General features: G+C 43.6%; 1 protein-coding gene across 6 annotated transcripts in view; it reads left to right on the top strand.

Annotated features, from left to right (window-relative positions):
• parp11 (poly(ADP-ribose) polymerase family member 11) overlaps positions 1 to 22,352 on the top strand; it is a 190,511-nt gene that overhangs the window by 20,929 nt on the left and 147,230 nt on the right. For 4 of the 6 annotated variants that reach the window (XR_015081466.1, XR_015081467.1, XR_015081465.1 and 1 more), the window contains exons 2-3: positions 9,690 to 9,835; positions 19,558 to 19,678. Coding sequence is in view for 3 of the 6 variants with exons in the window: in XM_086009724.1 (XP_085865850.1) it covers positions 9,716 to 9,835; positions 19,558 to 19,678 (241 nt within the window). In the remaining 3 variants the exon portion in view is untranslated. Of the gene's footprint in view, positions 1 to 9,689; positions 9,836 to 19,557; positions 19,679 to 22,352 lie in introns of those variants that run through there. The other 2 variants (XM_086009725.1, XM_086009726.1) reach the window with 2 other exon arrangements.

Below are 22,352 nucleotides of genomic sequence, written 5' to 3'. Positions count from 1 at the left end.
AAGCTTCTATAAGTATGTGAAAAGGAAAAGACTGGCGAAGATAAATGTAGGTCCTTTACAGTCAGAGATGGGAGAATTTATAATGTGGAATGAGGAAATGGCAGAGAAATTAAATAAATACTTTGTTTCTGTCTTCACGGAGGAAGACACAAAAAACCTCCCAGAAATACGAGAAAACCAAGGGTGTGACCAGAATGAGGAACTTAAAGAAATTATTATTAGTAAAAAAACAGCACTAGCAAAATTAATGGGACTAAAAGTCGATAAATCCCAAGGACTGGATGACCTACATCCTAGGGTTTTGAAAGAGGTGGCCATTGGAATATGTTGTCATCTTCCAAAATTCTATAGATTCTGGAACGATTCCTGCAGATTGGAGGATAGCAAATGGAACCCTGCTATTTAAGAAAGGAGGGAGAGAGAAAACGGGGAACTACAGACCTGTTGGCCTCACATCAGTAGTTGGGAAAATGCTGTAATCTATTATAAAGGATGCAATAACTGGGCACTTAGCAACTAATAGTAAGATTGGGAAGAATCAACATGGATTTATGAAAGGGAAATCCTGTTTGACAAACCTATTGGAGTTCTTTGAGGATGTAACTAGTGGAGTAGACAAAGGGGAACCGGTAGATGTGGTGTATCTGGATTTTCAGAAGGCCTTCGATAAGGTCCCACATGAGGTTGGTGAACAAAATTAGGGCACATGGAATTGGGGGTAATATACTAGCATGGATTGAGAATTGGTTAACAGACAAAACAAAGGGTAGGGATAAACGGGTCTTTTTCAGGATGGCAGGCTGTGACTAGTGGGGTACCGCAAGGATCGGTGCTTGGACCCCAGCTATTCACAATCTATATCAATGATTTGGACGAGGGGACTAAATGTAACATTTCCAAATTTGCTGATGATACAAAGCTAGGTGTCAGTGTTGGTTGTGAAGAGGCTTCAAGGGGATCTCGACAGGCTCAGTGAGTGGGTGAGAACATGGCAGATGGAATATAATGTGGATAAATGTGAAGTTATCCACTTTGGTAGAAAAAACAGAAAGGTAGAGTATTTCCTAAATGGTGAAAGATTGGGGAATGCAGATGCTCAAAGGGACCTACCTGGGTGTCCTTGTACATGAGTCACTGAAAGTGAATGTGCAGGTGCAGCAAGCCATTAGGAAGGCAAATGGTATGCTGGCCTTCATTACAAGAGGATTTGAGTGCAGGAGTAAAGAAGCCTTACTCCAATTATATAGGGCCTTGGTGAGACCACACCTGGAGTACTGTATACAATTTTGGTCTCCTTACCTAAGGAAGGATATACTTGCCATAGAGGAAGTGCAACGAAGGTTCACGAGATTGATTCCTGGGATGGCGGGACTGTCGTATGAGAAGAGATTGAGTTAACTAGGCCTGTATTCTCTTGAATTCAGAAGAATGAGAGGGGATCTCATTGAAGCATACAAAATTATTACAGGGCTTGATACAGTGGATGCTGGGAGAATGTTTCCCTTGGCTGGGGAGTCCAGAACCAGGGGCCACAGCCTCAAGGTAAAGAGTAGGCCATTCAGGACTGAGATGAGAAGAACTTTCTTCACACAGAAGGTGGTGAATCTTTGGAATTCTCTACCCCAGAGGGCTGTGGAGGCTCAGTCATTGTGTATATTCAAAACAGAAGTCGATAGATTTCTGACGAGTAAGGGCATCAAGGGATATGGTGATAGGGCCGGTGAATGGAGTTGAGGCAGAAGATCAGCCATGATCTCATTGAATGGCGGAGCAGGCTCAAAGGGCCGGATGGCTTACTCCTGATCCTATGTCTTATGTTCAGCTTAGACCTGTTGGCCATTACTGAGACATGGCTGCAAGCGGGTCATGATTGGGAGTTAAATATTCCTGGTTTTACAGTCTTTAGAAAGGATAGGGAAACTGGAAGAGGAGGAGGGGTAGCCTTATTGATTAAAGATACTATTACAACATTAGTCGTCGTCGTACGTGTCTTCATACTGTTCCCAGCTATTAGGGTGGTTAGTCCTATGGCGGGAGGGTTTTACGGGCTCCCACAACCCATACGAGGGGGGGGGGCCACCCACTCCCACGGACGCAAGTATCCCGCTGGATGTCAACCCAGAATTTAGAGCCGGAGCTCCGACTCCACTTGCCGGGACTGTCTGGAGCGGGGTTCGAAACCCTACGCCTTCTGGCCCAGCGGCGGGGATGCTACCGCTACGCCAAAGGCCCACTCCTACAACATTAGTAAGAGAGGATATAGGGGAGGGAAAGCAATCAGCGGAGACTGTATGGTTAGAATTGAAGAATAAGAGGACTTAAAACTGTAGTAGCAGAATGTCTTAATTCAGAGATTAGAGAGGCTTGTAGCAAAAGCAAAGTGGTTTTAATGTGAAACTTTTATTTTCATATACAGGAAACTTTGTTATATCCGGCACCGACGGGACCGAGCTGTTGCCGATCTATCAAAACTGCTGGACATACCAGCGTTAATGTTGAAGCATACGGAGGTTTTCATCTCCGTATCTGACAACAAACACTGTTGCTTAGCAACAGCTTCTAAACAGTCGGCCCGTACTTTAGAAGCGTCTCTGTAGCTTAGCAACAGCTTCAGAGAGACTTTGCAGAGCCTGACTGTTGGAAAAAAAAGCCACGAGAAGAAAAAAAACCTAACTAAACGGCTCCTGATTTCTGCCGGTAGATCGAGGTTTCCGGACATACAACCTCCGGATAAACCAACGTTTCCTGTAGATTGGAAAAGCAGTATAGCTCAAGTCAGAAAGGTGGTGAATTTCTGGAATGCGTTCAAGATCGTTTTCTGGAGCAATATGTTCTGGAACCAACGAGAGGGCAGCCCATACTAGATTTAGCAATGAGCAATCAGCCAGATTTGATTAATAAGCTAACAGTAAGGGAACATTTATCGAACCGTGATCATAATGTGATCAAATTCAATGTTAGGTTTGAAAAGGACAAACATAACACACTTACTTAGATTCTAGATTTTGGCATGGCTAGCTTTAACGGGACGAGACAGAGGGGGAGAAATTCCCCTCCTTTGCGCCTCCATTGGGGGGCGCTAATGGGGCGCAAAGGCCTTTTCGCTCTGCCGCAGCGCTGGCCGCGCATCCTACGAAGTTCCACGGGAGGTTAGCGGCAGCGCTACCGGGTTGCGCCCGGAGATCATGATGTCATCTCCGGCGTAGCACCCCAGCAGAAAAATTCCCCTTTGCCCCCTGCGGTACCGCCGGGCGATGGCAGCGACAGCTGGAGGGGGCGCGAGCAGGGCGGCTAGCGGGGCGGAAGTTAAAGGTGAGGTCCTATTTTTTTAATTTCCCTCTTAACTCCCTATATTCAGCTTTTAGGACCTCATCCCAGTTTTTACCTATATCGTTGGTACCTATATGCACCACGACATCATGATCTTTTGAGCCAATATCACTTCTCACCACTGCACTGATCCCATCCTTTACCAACAAAGCCACCCCACCTCCCTTTCCTTTTTGTCTATACTTCCGAATTGTCAAATACCCTGGAATATTCAGTTCCCAGCCCTGGTCACCTTGCAACCACGTCTCTGTAATGGCGATCAGATCATACCCATTTGTATCTATTTGTGCCGTCAACTCGTCTATCTTGTTACGAATGCTGCGTGCCACGTGCTAGTTGGAGTAGAAATAGAAGGATATTTCAGATGAGTACGTGGCTAGAGGAATGGTGCAAGGGGGAGGGATTCAAATTCCTGGGACATTGGAACTGGTTCTGGGGGAGGTGGGACCAGTTCAAAACGGACAGTTTGCACCTGGGCAGGGCCGGGACTGATGTCCTAGGGGGAGTGTTTGCTAGTGCTCTGGGGGAGTGTTTATACTAAAATGGCAGGGGGTTGCGAACCTGAGCGGGGAGACAGTGGAAAGGGAAACAAGGATAGAAGCAAAAGACAGGAAGGAGAAAAACAAAAGTAGCAGACAGAGAAATCAAGGGTTTAACTCAAACATGGCCACAGTAAATAATACTTCTAAAAGATCTAAGAGCGTTAAAACAACAAGCCTGAAGGCTTTGTGTCTTAATGCGAGGAGCATTCATAATAAGATGGATGAATTAGCTGCGCAAATAGAGGGAAACGAATATGATATGATTGGGATTACGGAAACATGGCTCCAGGGTGGCCAAGGCTGGGAACTCAACATCCAGGGGTATTCAATATTCAGGAAAGATAGGCAAAAAGGAAAAGGAGGTGGGGTAGCATTGCTGGTTAAAGAGGGGATTAACACAATTGTAAGGAAGGATATTAGCTCTGATGATGTGGAATCTGTATGGGCAGAACTGAGAAATACCAAGGGGCAGAAAACGTTAGTGGGAGTGGTATATAGACCTCCAAACAGTAATGCGGAGGTCGGGGATGGCATTAAAAGGGAAATTAGGGCAGCATGCAATTAGGGCACAGCAGTTATCATGGGTGACTTTACATATAGATTGGGCTAACCAAATTAGCAACAATACTGTGGAGGAGGAATTCCTGGAGTGTATACGGGATGGTTTCCTGGACCAAAATGTCGAGGAACCAACTGGAGATCAGGCCATCTTAGACTGGGTATTATGTAATGAGAAAGGATTAATTAGCAATCTTGTTGTGCGAGGCCCCTTGGGTCGGAGCGATCATAATATGATCGAATTCTTCATTAAGATGGAGAATGAAGTACAGGAAACTTTGGTTTATCCGGAGGTTAACTGTCCGGAAAACTCGAGCCACCGGCAAAAATCATGAGCCATTTCGTTAGTTTTTTTTTCTTTTCGTTGCTTTTTTTTCACCAGTCAGGCTCTGTAAGGCCTCGCTGAAGCTGTTGCTAAGCTACAGAGACGCTTGCAAGGTACGGCCGACTGTTTAGAAGCTGTTGGGTTTGTTGCCAGATACGGAGCTCAAAATCTCCGTATGTTTCAACATTAGCGCTGGTTTGTCCGGCAGTTTTGATGGGACGGCAACAGCTCGGTCCCGTCGGTGCCGGATATCTCAAAGTTTCCTGTAGTTGACTCAGAGACTAGGGTCCTGAATTTAAATAAAGGAAATGTGCAGGTTAGGTTGATTGGCTATGATAAATTGACCCTTAGTGTTAGGGGGATTAAATATGTGGGGTTACGGGGATCGGGTGGGATATGTGTCGGTGCAGGCTCGATGGGCCGAAATGGCCTCTATCTGCACTGTGGGGTTTCTGTGATTCTGTGAAACTACGATGGTATGAGGCGCGAGTTGGGTAGGATTGATTGGGGAATGTCACTCAAAGGGTTGACGGTGGATAGGCAATGGCAAACATTCAAAGATCGCATGGATGAACTACAGAATTTGTTCATCCCAGTTTTGCATAAAAATAAAACAAAAAAGTTGACTCAACCGTGGCTAACAAGGGAAATTAGACATAGCATAAGATCCAAGGAGAGGACATAAATTGGCCAGAAAAAGCAGTAAACCTGAGGATTGGGAGCAGTTTAGGATTCAACAAAGGAGGACAAAGGGATTAATTCAGAGGGGGGGAAATAGAGTATGAGAGTAAGCTTGCGGGGAACATAAAAACTGACTGTAAAAGCTGTGAAGGGAAAAAGATTGGTGAAGTCAAGCGTAGGTCCCTTGCAGTCAGAATCAGGGGAATTTATAATGGGGAACAAAGAAATGGCAGACCAATTAAATACATACTTTGGTTCTGTCTTCACAAAGGAGGACATAAATAACCTCCCAGAAATCTCAGGGAACATAGGGTCTGATGAAAGGGAGGAACTGATAGAAATCAGTATTTGTAGGGAAATGGTGTTAGAGAAATTGACGGGATTGAAGGCCGATAAATCCCCAGGGCCTGATAATCTACATCCTAAGGTACTTAAGAAAGTGGCCCTAGAAATAGTGGATGCATTGCTGGTCATCTTCCAAAATTCGATAGACTCTGGAACAGTACCCATGGATTGGCGGGTAGCTAATGTTACCCCACTGTTCAAAAAAGGTGGTAGAGAGAAAACGGGGAATTATACACCGGTAAGCCTGACATCAGTAGTGGGGAAAATGCTAGAGTCCATTATAAAAGATGTAATAGCAGAGCACTTGGAAAACAGTGACCGGATCGGACAAAGTCAACATGGATTTACAAAAGGTAAATAGTGCTTGACTAATCTACTGGAATTTTTTGAGGATGTAACTGGTAAAATAAATAAGGGAGAACCAGTGGATGTGGTGTATTTGGACTTTCAAAAGGCTTTCGATAAGGTCCCGCATAAGAGATTAGCGTGTAAAGTTAAGGCACATGGGATTGGGGGCAAGGTATTGACTTGGATAGAGAACTGGTTGGCAGACAGAAAGCAAAGAGTTGGAATAAACGGCTTTTTCCGAGTGGCAGGCAGGGATCGGTCCTTGGACCCCAGCTATTCACAATATATATTAATGATCTGGACGAGGGAACTAGATGTAATATCTTCAAGTTTGCAGACGACACAACGCTGTGTGTGCTGTGAGGAGGACGCCGAAAAACTCCAGTATGAGTTGGACAGGTTGGGTGATTGGGCAGAAGCATGGCAGATGCAATATAACGTGGATAAATGCGAGGTCATCCACTTTGGTGTCAGAAACAAGAAGGCAGATTATTATCTGAATGGCAATAGATTGGGAGAAGGGGAAGTGCAACGAGACCTGGGCGTCCTTGTGCACCAGTTGCTGAAGGTAAGCATGCAGGTGCAGCAGGCGGTTAAGAAGGCAAATGGTATGTTGGCCTTCGTAGCAGGAGGGTTTGAGTACAGGAACAAGGATGTCTTGCTGCAGTTGTACAGGGCCTTGGTGAGACCACACCTTGAGTATTGTGTGCAGTTTTGGTTGCCTTATCTGAGGAAGGATGTTCTTGCCATGGAAGGAGTGCAGTGAAGATTCACCAGGCTGATACCTGGGATGGCAGGAATGACGTATGAGGAGAGATTGGGTCAATTGGGCTTGTACTCGCTGGAGTTTAGAAGAATGAGAGGGGATCTCATTGAAATTTATAAAATTCTGACAGGACTGGACAGACTAGTTGCAGGAAGGATGTTCCCGATGGTCAGGGAGTCCAGAACCAGGGGTCACAGTCTAAGGACAAGGGATAGGCCATTTAGGACAGAAATGAGGAGGAATTTCTTCACCCAGAGAGTGGTGAACCTGTGGAATTCTCTACCACAGAAGGCAGTAGAGGCCAATTCATTAAATATATTCAAGAAGGAGTTGGATATATTTCTTGAGGCTAAAGGAATCAAGGGGTATGGGGAGAAAGCAGGGACCGGGTACTGAATGTGGATGATCAACCATGATCGTATTGAATGGCGGAGCAGGCTCGAGGGGCCGAATGGCCTACTCCTGCTCCTATCTGCTATGTTTCTAGCATGGTTTAATGAAAGGGAAATCATGTTTAACAAATTTGCTGGAGTTCTTTGAGGATGTAATGAGCTGGGTGGATAAGTGTGAGCCAGTGGATGTGGTGTATTTGGATTTCCAGAAGGCATTTGATAAGGTGCCGCATAAAAGGTTACTGCATAAAATAAGAGCTCACGGAGTTGGGGGTAATATATTAGCATGGATAGAGAATTGGCTAACTAACAGAAAACAGAGAGTCGGGATAAATGGGCCATTTTCTGGTTGGCAAACGGTAACAGGTGGGGTTCCACAGGGATCGGTGCTGGGGCCTCAACTATTTACAATCTACATTAATGACTTGGATGAAGGGACCGAGTGTAATGTAGCCAAGTTTGCGGATGATACAAAGATCGGTGGGAAAGTAAGTTGTGCAGAGGACTTGGAGAATCTGCAAAGGGATATAGACAGGCTAAGTGAGTGGGCAAACATTTGGCAGATGGAGTATAATGTGGGAAAGTGCGAGGTTATCCACTTTGGCAGGAAAAATAAAAAAGCAAATTATTAATTAAATGGAGAGAGATTACAAAATGCTACAGTTCAGAGGAACCTGGGGTCCTTGTGCATGAAACACACAAAGTTAGCATGCAGGTACAGCAAGTAATCAAAAAGGCAAAGAGAATGTTGGCCTTTATTTCAAGGGGGTTGGAGTATAAAAGCAGGGAAGTCCTGCTCCAACTGTACAGGATATTGGTGAGACCACACCTTGAGTACTGCGTACAGTTTTGGTCTCCTTATTTAAGGAAAGATATACTTGCATTGGAGGCAGTTCAGAGACGATTCACTCGGTTGATTGCAGAGATGAGGGGTTTGACTTAGGGGGAAAGGTTGAGCAGGTTGGGCCTATACTCATTGGAGTTTAGAAGAATGAGAGGTGATCTTATTGAAACATATAAGATACTGAGGGGGCTCAACAGGTAGATGCAGAGAGGATGTTTCCTCTCGTGGGGAAATCTGGAACTCGGGCACAGTCTCAGAATAAAGGGTCGCCCTTTTAGAACTGAGATGAGGAGGAATTTCTTCTGAGGGTCGTAAATCTGTGGAATTCTCTGCCCCAGAGAGCCCTGGAGACTGGGTCATTAAATACATTGAAGGTGGAGATAGACAGATTTTTGCAAGATAAGAGAGTGAAGGGTTATGGGGAGCGGACAGGGAAGTGGCTTTGAGCCCAAGATCAGCCATGATTTTATTGAATGGCGGAGCAGGCTTGAGGAGCCAAGTGGCCTATTCCTGCTCCTATTTCTTATGTTCTTATGTTTCCATAGGGAAGGAGATGAAGTTGTTTGCTTTAGCAAAGAGCACATCCGTGATCTTCAAGCTTGAGTGCACTGCAAATTGACTAATGTTGTGAACCGTTGCAACCTGGAATGACCCTAAAATGTAGAAATTCAGGGCCACAATCTCCGTTCGAGCCTCTGTCAATGAAGTGTGTGACCTGGTGCGGGGCTGTGGTTGGTGCTACAACAGGTGATGTAACAGCCTCCCTGGTGAAGCTGAGCAGCCGGACTCACTGATCTTCACTTAACTGGAGGGTCAATGTTCTTGTCTTGTAAACCCGTGTGGGGAAAGACCTCCTGCTCTCCCCTCCTTCAGCCTTTTCTCCCTGCAGCTGCAGGTCTCTCCACTCTTGCTGTTCTCTTCCTCCTCCTGGTCCTCCAGCCCCATGGCAGGCTGAACAGCACATCTTGCTGCCAGAGTTTGTGCAGGAGCCTCTGTGCAAAAAAAATTGTTACTCGGCTGCAAAAAAAACTTTAGCCGTCAGCTGTAGCGCCTACCTCAGTCAGAAATAGGCATAACAGCCCAACCTCAGTCTAATACAACTAACCAGGTGCTTAGCTAATTGAAGTTGAAGAGCCCTTTAAATACCAGTACAACATCCCTCCCAACTGTTCTGGCCCAGGATTTGTGGGTAGGTTTTAGAATGGACGAAAGCAGCACTCGGGAAGTTGAAACTGGCAACAGGATCCTGAAACAGGCGCAGGACTCGCCTGTATGTTTATTTATAAGATGTCCACCAGTTTCAGGCAGGTATCCTGGACAATTAAAATGCATCCAACTCAAAATGGCGATGGGCTAATTTTCAACATACATGGGGTGCAATCGATCCCCACACAAAATCTGGAGGCCTAGCCCCCATTTTACTAGCGCTAAATGGGTGGCTGTGAATTAAACTGCACCCACCCCCCTCCCCCCCAAAACTCGGAGTATTGTCAACTGAGCCAAGCTGGCATTAAGATGCATTTAATTAGCTCAGTAATATTATTATTTTGACTTGCAGGTAACTATCATACAGTGATTTAAACAATGGCTGGAGAGGAATATGCTTCAGTGATGGAGGAGGGCAATGTGGAGGAAATGGACACATCTGATACACAATGGAACTGGTACTATTTGGGTGAATGTGGAAAATGGCACATATTTGAGGTGTGCTATTGTTTTATTGCGTTCCTTACTTGCTGGTGCAGCGATATTTAAGTGAGCCAACATATAAGATTGAAGATGGTAGAAAACAAATTCTATTTGTTCCTGTAATCTAATCCTGTAAGACTAATGAAAAGCCCAATTTAGCCAGAGTTATTTAATTCTTACATATTTAATAATATTTCATGCAGTTTACCCGTATTTACAGACAGGAAGATTAATTAAATTAAATAGTCTGTGTCGTTATTAACCAAAATACTATGATAAGAACTTCCTGCTTAGTACTTGTAAGGATCCCACTTCAGTGCAAATTCACCATGTATTTCTGCATGCTAGTTGCTTCACACAACAAATCCCAATATCATGCCGCACGTGCAATCCGATACAAACCATTCTTGGACTTTCAGGTGATCTTATCAAAAAATTGTGGTGTGTCTGGAGATCTTTGCTCATCTCCTACTGCATGGTCTTGATGTCTTGGGTAGTGGTCAGGCTATCAAATGCAGTTTTCTTATTCATAGGCAAGGACATCCAAGAGAAAAGTATCAATTTACTATTCTCACCTAAACTTTCCTGACTTTCAGTAGAATGTTAGGAAAATTCCATTTGCTAGTATAATTTTCCTGCTTCTATCTTGCATCCTCAACATAAGAACATAAGAATTAGGAGCATGAGTCGGCCATACGGCCCTTCGAGCCTGCTCCGCCATTCACTAAGATCATGGCTGATCTTCGACCTCAACTCCACTTTCCCACCCGATCCCCATATCCCTTGATTCCCCTAGAGTCCCAAAATCTATCTATCTCAGCCTTGAACATACTCAACGACTGAGCATCCACAGCCCTTTCAGACAGAGAATTCTAAAGATTCACAACCCTCTGAGTGAAGAAATTCCTCCTCATCTCAGTCTTAAATGGCCGACCCCTTATCCTGAGACGATGCTCCCTCGTGCTAGACTCCCCAGCCAGGGGAAACAACCTTTCAGCATCTACCCTGTCAATTCACCTCAGAATTTTTTATGTTTCAATGAGATCACCTCTCATTCTTCTAAACTCCAGCGAGTATAGACCCAGTCTACTCAATCTCTCCTCATAGGACAACCCAGGAATCAATCTAGTGAACCTTTGTTACATGTATGTCCTTTCTCAGGTAAGGAGACCAAAAACTACACGGAACTCCAGGTGTGGTCTCACCAAAGCCTCTGTACAATTGAAGTAAGACTTCCTTACTCTTATACTCCAACCCCCTTGCAATAAAAGTCAACATGCCATTTGCCTTCCTAATTGCTTGCTGTACCTGCATGCTAACTTTCTGTTTCCTGTACGAGGAATCTCTCTGAACACCAACATTTAATAGATTCTCACCATTTAAAAAAATATTCCGTTTTTTATTCTTCTTACCAAAGTGAATGACCTCACATTATACTCCATCTGCCACCTTATTGCCCACTCACTTAACCTGTCTATATCCCTTTGCAGGCTCTTTGTGTCCTTACAGCTTACTTTCCCACCTAGCTTTGTATTGTCAGCAAACTTGAATACATTGCACTTGGTCCCTTCATCTAAGTCATTAATAAAGATCGTAAATAGCTGAGGTCCAAGCACTGATCTTTGCGGCTCCCTACTCGTTACAGCCAGCCAACCGGAAAATGACCCATTTATCCCTAATCTCTGTTTTCATGGGGATTTGTCGGATTTTAGTCCCATTAGTTTCTCAAGTACTTTTTCCATTTTTATATTAATTACTTTAAGTTCCTCACTCTTATTAGTCCCTTGGTTCCCCGCTATTTTTGGTATGCTTTTTGTGCCTTCTACTGTGAAGACAGATACAAAATATTTGTTTAAAGTCTCTGCCATTTCCCTATTATAATTTCACCTGTCTCAACCTCTAAGGGACCAATGCTTCCTCATTCCATTTTACACATCTCGTTAATTACCATTCTATCTCATTCCTGAGGAACTTTACTGTCCAATACAATATTAAAGATAGAAAACATAGATTAAATGTTCCCACTTGGTCTCAGTTATTAACACATCTTTTTTGTTTATTTTTCTTTTATGCAACCTTTTATTTCCCAAAAAATAACCCAATATATATTGTGCCTGAGTCCATTTTGTCTTTTCAAAATTATCCTAAATCCAAATGGCAGTATTGACAGGTTTTGTCAATGTTCAATTTTATTTACCCCCAAACTTTCTGTCTTTCGGATGAGACGTTAAACCGAAGCCCCGTCTGCTCTCTCAGGTGGACGTAAAAAATCCTATGGCACTATTTTGAAGAAGAGCAGGGGAGTTCTCCCCAGTGTCCTGACCAATATTTATCCCTCAATCAACATCACAAAAACAGATTATCTGGTCACTATCACATTGCTGTTTGTGGGAGCTTGCTGTGTGCAAATTGGCTGCTGCGTTTCCCACATTACAACAGTGACTGCACTCCAAGAAGTACTTCATTGGCTGTAAAATGCTTTGAGACTACTGGTGGTCGTGAAAGGCGTTATATAAATGCAAGACTTTCTTCCTTGATGCATAGCAATTGGCAGGACCACCTAGACTGCTTTCCACCAGTTTCTTCCAATGAAAATTTGACTATCCCCTTAAACTTCTGTGAATAAAATTGAGTGCTTGAAACAGCAACTCCTAACAATGTTATTTTTTATCAATTTATATTCTCGGTTCCAGTTTCAGAAATAAGTGATGCCCAGGCTTGGTGGTTTCACATCAGAGACAGAAGTGCTTGCAAAGTGTTGGACGCTGTCCTCAACAGTGCTATCAAGTGGCACTTACTCACCAATAACCTGCTCACTGATGCCCAGTTTGGGTTCCGCCAAGACCACTCGGCTCCCGACCTCATTGCAGCCTTGGTCCAAACAAGGACAAAGGAGCTGAATTCCAGAGGTGAGGTGAGAGTGACTGCCCTTGACATCAAGGCAGCATTTGACCGAGTGTGGCATCAAGGAGCCCTAGTAAAACTGAAGTCCATGGGAATCGGGGGGGGAAAACGCTCCACTGGCTGGAGTCATACCTAGCACAAAGGAAGATGGTTGTGGTTGGAGGTCAATCATCACGGCTCAGGACATCGCTGCAGGAGTTCCTCGGGGCAGTGTCCTAAACCTAACCATCTTCAGCTGCTTCATCAATGACCTTCCCTTCAACATAAGGTCAGAAATGAGGATGTTCGCTGATGACTGCACAGTGTCCAGTGCCGTTCACAACTCCTCAGATAATGAAGTAGTCCATGCCTGCATGCAACAAGACCTGGATGATATTCAGGCGTGGGTTGATGTGTGGCGCAAACGTTACCTGCCACTTAAGTGCCAGGCAATGACTATCTCCAACAAGCGAGAGTCTAACCAGCGCCCCTTGACATTCAACAGCATTACCATCGCCAAATCCCCACCATCAACATCCTGGGGTCACCATTGACCAGAAACTTAACTGGACCAGCCACATAAATACTGTGGCAACAAGAGCAGGTCAGAGGTTAGGTATTCTGCGGCGAGTGTCTCACTTCCTGACTCCACAAAGCCTTTCCATCATCTACAAGGCACAAGTCAGGAGTGTGATGGAATAGTCTCCACTTGCCTGGATGCGTGCAGCTCCAACAACACTCAAGAAGCTCGACGCCATCCAGGACAAAGCAGCCCGCTTGATTGGCACCCCATCCACCACCTTAAAAAACACTCACTCCCGCCACCACCAGTGTACCGTGGCTGCAGTGTGTACCATCTACAAGATGCACTACAGCAACTCGCCAAGGCTTCTTCAGCAGCACCTCCCAAACCCGCGACCTCTTCCACCTAAAAGGACAAGGGCAGCAGGCGCATGGGAACACCACCACCTCCAAGTCACACCATCCTGACTTAGAAGTATATCGCCGTTCCTTCATCGTCGCTGGGTCAAAATCCTGGAACTCCCTCCCTAACAGCACTGTGGGAGTACCTTCACCACACGGACTGCAGCGGTTCAAGAAGGTGGTTTACCACCACCTTCTCAAGGGCAACTAGAGATGGGCAATAAATGCTGGCCTTGGCAGCAACGCCCACATCCCATAAATGAATATTTTTTTTAAATTAGTAACTCCCAAATATCCCCGCTCGAGCACTCTGTAGGAAGATGACAGATAATCCTGAATCGGTTAAGTCCGAGCTTTTGAAGGCAAAGTCTTTAGTCCAAATCGTTATCAAGCTGTGATTTTTGATGTCTGCAGATAAATTCTTAAATTCCTAAAACTGCTGGATTTCTTGCTGCGCCATCAATATTCATGCAGTGGCCACCTATTTAAAAGAAAAGAAAACAGAATCCATTGTGGCTCAGCTTAAGAGCCCAAGAGTTTAATTGTCAAATCATAAAATTCCTTCTGTCAGTGTGGGAAAATATCCGCTTAAAATTAAGAAACATTAAAATTAATAATGTCCAATATATAAATTTATGTTCAGCAATACAAAAGTTGTTGCTTGGTGAACTTAAAAAAAAAAGAGGCTGTCAGTGGAAAGGGTTAACTCCTTTGTAGGTTTAAGAAGGCGGAGCGAAATATCGTCACTGCATCACTTCACCATCGCATGAAAAGAACCAAACTCCCTTTTACTTTTTTTCCAAAAGTCTTTGTACCTTCAAAACTTCCTTAGGAATTAAAAAAAAAAGTTAAAACGGCAGAAATCATTAGTAACTTTAAAAAAAACCATTCTCGTCAGGGAAGATGGCATTTTAGATTAAATTCCAATTGTTTTAAAGCTTTTAGCAGCAGAAAAGGGACAGAATATTTCACTTTCTCCTTCTTTATTCCATCATAGACTACTCTATCCTTTTTCTGTCTGCCCAATTTTTAATTTCTGATATTTACTACTGAACTTCAAGACTGCGCATTTTTAATTTAAAGCAATAGCAATTTTTCTTACTGTAATCCAATTAAAACAAAATGCTTTGAAAAATCCAGATTGATCTAACGCACTACTTTTCCCAGTTGCATAAGTAAGTGTTAATCAAAATAAATTCACATCAGTGTCTTTAACTTAAAATGTAATTCAAAGTTTTTTTTTCAATTTTGGGTGCACAATCTTAAATTGAAATTAACATAGGAGAGAGATTAAAAAGCAGGACCTCAAAGATAGTAATCTCCAAATTTAATACAGAGAAGTGTGAGGTGGTGCATTTTTGGCAGAAGGAACAGGGAGAGGCAATATACACTGGCACAGTTTTAAAGAGTGTGCAGAGACAGAGGGACCTGGGAGTTGATGTGCATAGGTCCCTGAAGGTGGCAGGACATTTTGAGAGAGTGGTTAACAAAGCGTATGGGATCTTGGGCTTCATAAATAGAGGTATTGAGTACAAAAGTAGAGAAGTTATGCTGAACCTTTATAAAGTGCTGGTTAGGCCACAACTGGAGTATTGCGTCCAGTTCTGGTCACCACACTTTAGGCAGGATGTGAAGGCTCTTGAGAGGGTGCAGAGGAGATTTACCAGAATGGTTCTGGGGATGGGAGGATCCTAGCTACAAGGACAGGTTGGAGAAGCTGGATTTGTTTTCATTAGAGCAAAGGAGGTTGAGAGGTGATTTGAGAGGTGTACAAGATTATGATGGGTTTGGATAGGCTAGACGGGGAAAGGCTGTTCCCACTAGTTGATGGTACAAGGACTAGGGCACAGATTTAAGGTTTTGGGCAAGAGATACACGGGGGATGTGAGGAAAAACTTTTTTACACAGCGAGTGGTGATGACCTGGAATTCGCTGCCGACGGAAGTGGTGGAAGCGGGGAGACACAATATTTTCAAGGGGAGACTGAATAGGCACTTGAGGGAAATAAACTTGCAGGGCTCTGGGGATAGAGCAGGGGAATGGGACTGACTGGATTGCTCTTCAGAGAGCTGGCATGGACTCAATGGCCTTCTGTGACGTTATAACTCTACTTAATCAACCATCTTCACATATTCATGCAACTTAGAAATATTGCGTAATACTTCCACATCCAAGAAAAGACTACAAAGGCTCTATGCACAGAACTGTGGGTGGAGCTAAAACAAACATAACAGACACTTTTTAAGGACAGACTTTCAGACAAAAGAAATGCTGTAACTTCTTAAACATTCAGAGTCAGGAAAACTTCCACACTTTAACACACACTTTCATACAAACTAAAATTCCAGCATCCTTTAAGTTTCTTTTCAGTCAGTAATTCTTGTGGGGCGTTTTCTCGGCACAGAAGCTGGCAGGATATCTCATCAGCTTCAGTGCCGGTTTCAACTTTAAATTTATTTTCTTTCCCTTTTGAACTGTCATCTCAGCAGCTCGTTTTGGTTCTCTGACTCCCTGTTCTTTTCCTTTATTTGCTAAGTTCCCAAATGGGTTAGCATACAGCTTGAAACACCATTCCTGGTTTCTAGCCACTGCTGTTCTTTTTCCCCCTCTATTATTTTCTGCGCTTCCAAATGTTCCTCTTCTCTTATTTCCCCGCGCTGTGCGCAATAGTGGGATGCGTAAGCTAATAGAGACGCTTCCCTTTATCCAATTGACCTTTCCTAGAGACACTGGACTCTGGACCCACTCTATCGTCTTCTGATATGAGTCTCCCTTCAGACTTGTCAGAAACAATACTAAATCAGTTACACACAATTTTCCAAACTCTCCCTGGCATGCTCAACTTCTGTCAAGTCTGCCATTTCTACTAACTCGTTGCTATTACTACTGGTAATGCCCTACATTCCCGAAGGTTCCCTTCCTTAACTGGCTAGGTCATGCTAACCAATTACTGGCTTGCACCCAATTCCCCAAATTCTAATCATGAAGATGCCACGTACACAGTACCTCTGCTTACTCAGGTCCTGGTCTTATAACCCCCTGACATCATCTGTTTTTGACCATCAAAACTGGTATCTGGGGCAGTTACGGCAACGCATGAGAATGTGTCTCCATACTGGAGAAATATGGCACCCTTGATGGTTCTGTGAAAGGCCCATGTTTCAGCTTGCAGCCAGACACCGGTTCTCCATCTTTCCTTCTCCTAACATTCGAACATGGTTACAACTACAACTGACCTTGGCTCCCATAACCAGCTGCACTTTATACACCATCCTTACTGTTGGCTAATATCCAACTTTTGTTAATTCACCCACAGCTTCCCTATTCGACTAGTAGTCCTCTTTCTCACCCCAGGCTGTCTGGGTTCCTCACAGACTTTAATTATAGGCAGAAGGGTTACATGTCTAATATAATTCAGATTACTATTGCATACAGTTGACAATTACAGACTTTTACATTTAATTCTTGCATATGATTATAAATCCATTACTGATGACTATACCGCTAAAGATAGTAAAGCAAGTATTCTAAAAACCAACTAAGCCATGATAACCTCTCATACTTGCCTTTCAGACGGTATAAAGTATGATCTGGTTTTCTAGACTAGGAGATCATCTTCAAAAACAGTCAGTAGCTTGTATTGAATTAAAAATTTAGGCACTATTGGAGTAAATGAACACCTAGATATTAACAAAATTCTTCCTTCAACACATGCATTTAGATTTTGTTTTTAAATCTAAGTAATTGTTGCATTTTTGAAAAAAAAAGTTAATCAGCAATTTTGCTAATGCATCTCAAAAATTGAGTGGCATAAAAATTAGCAAGTTTGTTCTTGGCAGAAAATTGTAAGTTTTTCATCCTCATCAAGATCTGGGAGATTGGTACTTGTGGGGTGGGTTAGATGCAGAGTAAAGATCCCTCTACTCTGCCCCAACAATGCACTCTAACCAAATCTGCTGGGCACCTGTCCAACACCACTATTGTGAATGGTTCCATTTCCCACAATAGTCATCTTTGTAACATTCATGAATGGGGTTAGGATTAGGAATGTGGTTGCCAATTTAGTGTTGTCTTCCCCCATGAAACCAATCAATATTGTACTATGTTACTGCTCTCGTTAGGAGATTAAGGGGTGATTTGATAGAGGTAATTAAAATTATGTAAGGATGGGACATAGTAGATAGAAACAGACTGTTTCCAGTGATTGGGGTCTGGAATGAGGGGGCATAGATATAAGATTAAGTGTAAGAGATTTAGAACAGATTAGGAGAAACTTTTTACACAGCGGGTTGAGAGGCTGTGGAATTCACTCCCAGAGTTAGTGGCTGAAGCAGAGACCATGCCACACTGAATAGGTTAGAGAGGGTGTTGAAGGAAAGGGAATAAAAGGGATCTGGGAACAGGGCGGGTACATGGGATTAGGACACAGCTCCTGTGGAGGATAAACACAGACTGGATGGGCCGAACAGCCTGTTTCCCTGTTGTAATTTTTATGTAACTTATGTTCATCTTAAAGTGGAACGTAAAATAATGTAAGTAATTTTTGGGTTTTTTTTCTGATAAATCTTGAATATATATTGCTGTATCAATTATTAACTTCTTTATTAGTATTTTCACTGCTAAATATGCTCACTGTTCCTGCTAGTGTGAAACACCTTGCAGAGAAATTTTATTCAAAATAATTTCACGATATTAGGAGCTTTCAGACCGAGTATTCCTGACCAATGGATTAAATAAATAGAGAAAATGTGAGAGTGCGGTATTGGTGTTGCAGAGTTATTGACTTGTGAAACACATCCCATTGTGCTTCATGGGGAAAATGGTATATTTGGAATTTCATTGAATAGTTCAGATAATGGGAGAATTATTCAATTTAGTATAGTGTTATTTTAACACTGGATTTCACTTGATCAAAGGGAAATTTCATTTAATCAAATATTATGGTTCTCAGTTGATGAGCTTTGTAATATTGTACACCAAAAAATGATGTTCCAAAAACATTTGTAATGTTTCTGCCTAATACTTGAACTGCCATCAGCCCAGGGATAAATATTGTGTTTTAGTTTACACGCCATGATAGTGAAACAATATTAAACCTACTGAAATGTCAGAAGCAGCTTCATTGACAATATTACTGACCTTATAAACTAACGTAAACACTTAAAACATGTTTTAAACATGTCTGATTCAATATTTGGTCTCTGGTGAGTTAGCTGTGTTACTAATGATTTGTGAGAACAGAATTGGGCATCCCTGTGATATACTACATTTGGCCCATCGTGCCAATGATGTGCTACACGATCAATTAGGTTGGCAACACTCACTGTCCAGATACATGCATAAAGAATGGCCACTTGGAAAGGCACAGTGGGCTGTTGGCACCTGTGGTACTGTATGCCAGCAAGGATCAGTACCCCTGGCCTGTGGGACTGCCCCCCCCCCCCACCCCCAACCCGGGCCTGTATTCCTCCCCCGGGCCTGTGGAACCAAACCCCGCCCCCCGGGCCTGTGGAACCGAACCCACCCCCCATGGGCCTGTGTGATCGTTGTCTCACACACCCCCCCGGGCCTGTGGGACTGTACCCCAGCAAAGGTCAGTACTTTCAGGAGAGGTGATTTCTGTGTGTTCCACTTCTGAATCTATTTTCATTTAAACTTTTTTACTTTCTATTCTAAACCTTTTTGTTACAAATAAATTAAAATGTACTTGGTTTTTCTTTCAATATACATTTTAAAGGTGGGAGGTTTCTGCAAACTAGCTTTAAAAGCTAATTTTCAGCTAATCAAATGGCACAGATCTGAAAATGACGCCACTGCAGAAAGATTTCTCTCTGACACATTTTTATCTGCATTCACAAGATAACTTGGGTGGTGGTGGTGAGGGGTTAATATCCATTTTGTTTTCTTAGGAATTTTTATGTTTATTTCAGAGGGACCCCAATCTTCCATGTTCAGTGAGCAGTGAAGATATTGAAAGACTTTTCAAGATGAATTCACATGGCAGTGTTTCATTTTCCACTGCAAAATACAACTACACATTAGATTTCAGAGGTAACATTCCCTCTCTAATGGGTCTATTTCTTTGCGTGATCGCACTAACGGCTGTTACAAATGTAAATTGATTCAATGCCAATGTAAGATTAGTGGTTTAAATGGAACATACTTGGAAATCAAGCTAGAACAAAGAATACCCTGAAGAGATCGGAGTTTAATCTCTGGTCTGCACTAAGCCAGACTGGCAGAAGTAGCATTGCCAGGCTGGAATGGGAAAACAGTTCTGGTTCCCACTGCTGACTGCTCTCCAGTTTCCCTCCTGCGAAGTGCTTGTGTGCAAATGTTGAGTATGGACAGGATTTACCTTGTTGTGATGCCTTGTGCAGTCAAATAGCCTGCCAGCGTTCACAGTCTAGGTTCCCATATAAAACAACAGCAACAACTTGCATTTATGTAGCGCCTTTAACGTAGTAAAACGTCCCAAGACGCTTCACAGGAGTGTTACCAAACAAAATTTGATGCCGAGCCACATGAGATATTAGGACAGGTGACCAAAAGCTTGGTTAGAGGTAGCTTTTAAGGAGCGTCTTAAAGGAGGAGAGAGAGGTAGAGGCGGAGAGGTTAAGGGAGGGAATTCCAGAGCTTAGGACCCAGGTAGCCGAAGGCACGGCCACCAGCAAGAGGCCAGAATTGGAGGAGTGTAGAGATTGCGGAGGTTTGTAGGGCTGCAGGAGGTGAGAGATGGGGAGGGGTGAGGCCATGGAGGGATTTTAACACAAGGATGAGAATTTTAAATTCAAGGCGTTGCTGACCAGGTGACAATGTAGGTCAACGAGCACAGGGGTGATGGGTGAACGGGACTCGGTGTGAGTTAGGACACAGGCAGCAGAGTTTTGGATGCGTTCAAGTTTACAGAGACTGCAAGGTGGGAGGCTGGTCAGGAGTGTGTTGGAATAGTTGAGTCTGGAGGTAACGGGCATGGATGAGGGTTTCAGCAGCAGATGAGCTGAGGCAGGGTGGAGACGGGCGATGTTATGGAGGTGGAAGTTGGCGGTCTTAGTGATGGAGCGGATATGTGGTCGGAAGGTCAGCTCAAGGTTAAACAGACTGCCAAGGTTACTAACAGTCTGGTTCAGTCTCCGTAGCCAGGGAGAGGGATGGAGTCCAAATGAACAAGGTACCGGAAAACTTGCTGCTCCAGTACAAGTCAGCACCTAAATAACTGAGGGAGGAAAGGCAAATGGTTTATGTATGAGCTGTACGGAATAATGGAAGGGGTTAAACTACTCTCAACATAAAGCTTAAATGATTTATAAACTTAAGTGAGATCCAGAGGTAGAATGAAATCCTTGTCTTCTCGATAGTTGGGTAGCTTTTCTTCTCCCTTCCTCCACCAGTTTTCTTTCTGCAAGGAAGAACCTAGTTTCCACTAGGCCGCTGCTTCAAACAGCGTAACTGAGTGTGCACCATATTCCACCACTTCATTTACAGCACAACACAACCCCAATGTGCTACGTTCTAATTCTTCACATTAGATTCTCCCCATATTGTTTTTCTCCTGATATGTCCTACTTTTTATGTCTGTTTTTCTTTCACACACATCCCATGATTTTACATACAGTAAACTTTTTGGTGTCCGGCACCGACGGGACCGGGATGGTGCCGGTTGATTAAAAATTCCGGATAACAGAGAGGTATATCCACCAAGGCTATTTTTAACTCGGCCACCGCAGGAGACTCGGACTCGGCAGCATTTCCTGTTATTGAGGTGTTCGGATCAGAAGAGACTTCCGACAGCGCCAAGATGTCGAGTAGTGGCGGTTTGGAGAACTACCCCCACTGACTAACTCGGCCACCGATTTTGCCGGTTATTAGAGAATTCTGGATAATTAAGTGCCGTTTAAACAAGAGTTTACTGTACTTTTAATGTTACGTTTTCACTGCTTCCTTCATATGGTCAGCTACTGTCACCCTCTGGGGTTAGGCTTGGAACTAGGGAAAGCAAAGTCATGAATAACGCATTTTAGATTAAGTATCATTTTTACTGGAAACATAAGAGGTAATTGAAATAGAAAATTAATTGAAGGACACGATCATTTATCCCTAATTTTGTTATTCAGATCAATCCAATCTACAAGACACACAATCTTCTATTATTAAGTAATTTTCCTTCATTTTCTCTCTTGCCTATCGGTGTGATTTTTGGAGGTAGACCTGCTATGCCTACATTTTCATGGGATATGTGGCACATTCTTTGTTCCAGTCCTTCTCGGGTCCCCTCCCTCACCTCTTTTTCCGGTACATTGATGACTGTATTGGTGCCGTCTCCTGCTCTCGCCCTGAACTAGATAATATCATTCACTTTACTTCTAATTTCCACTCTTCCCTCACCTTCACATGGTCCATCTCCGACTCTTCCCTTCCCTTCCTCGACTTCTCTGTCACCATTTCTGGGGATAGGCTATCGACCAACATCCACTATAAGCCCACTGACTCCCACAGCTACCTGGGCTACACTTCCTCCCACCCCACCTCCTGTAAGGACTCTATTCCATTCTCCCAGTTTCTCCGTCTCTGCCGCATCTGTTTTGACGATGTCACCTTCCATACTAGTGCTTCCAGTATGCCTTTTTCCTCAACCGAGGATTCCCCTCTACTGTGGTTGACACGGCCCTTGACCGTGTCCGTTCTGTTTTCCGCACTTCTGCTCTCACCCCTTCCCCCTCCCTCC

Source organism: Somniosus microcephalus, chromosome 16, assembly GCF_052327205.1.
Source record: "Somniosus microcephalus isolate GS21.2 chromosome 16, FLI_Smic_1.0, whole genome shotgun sequence".
Classification (NCBI taxonomy): Eukaryota; Metazoa; Chordata; class Chondrichthyes; order Squaliformes; family Somniosidae; genus Somniosus; species Somniosus microcephalus.
This window is presented reverse-complemented; position numbering and strand designations above follow the sequence as displayed.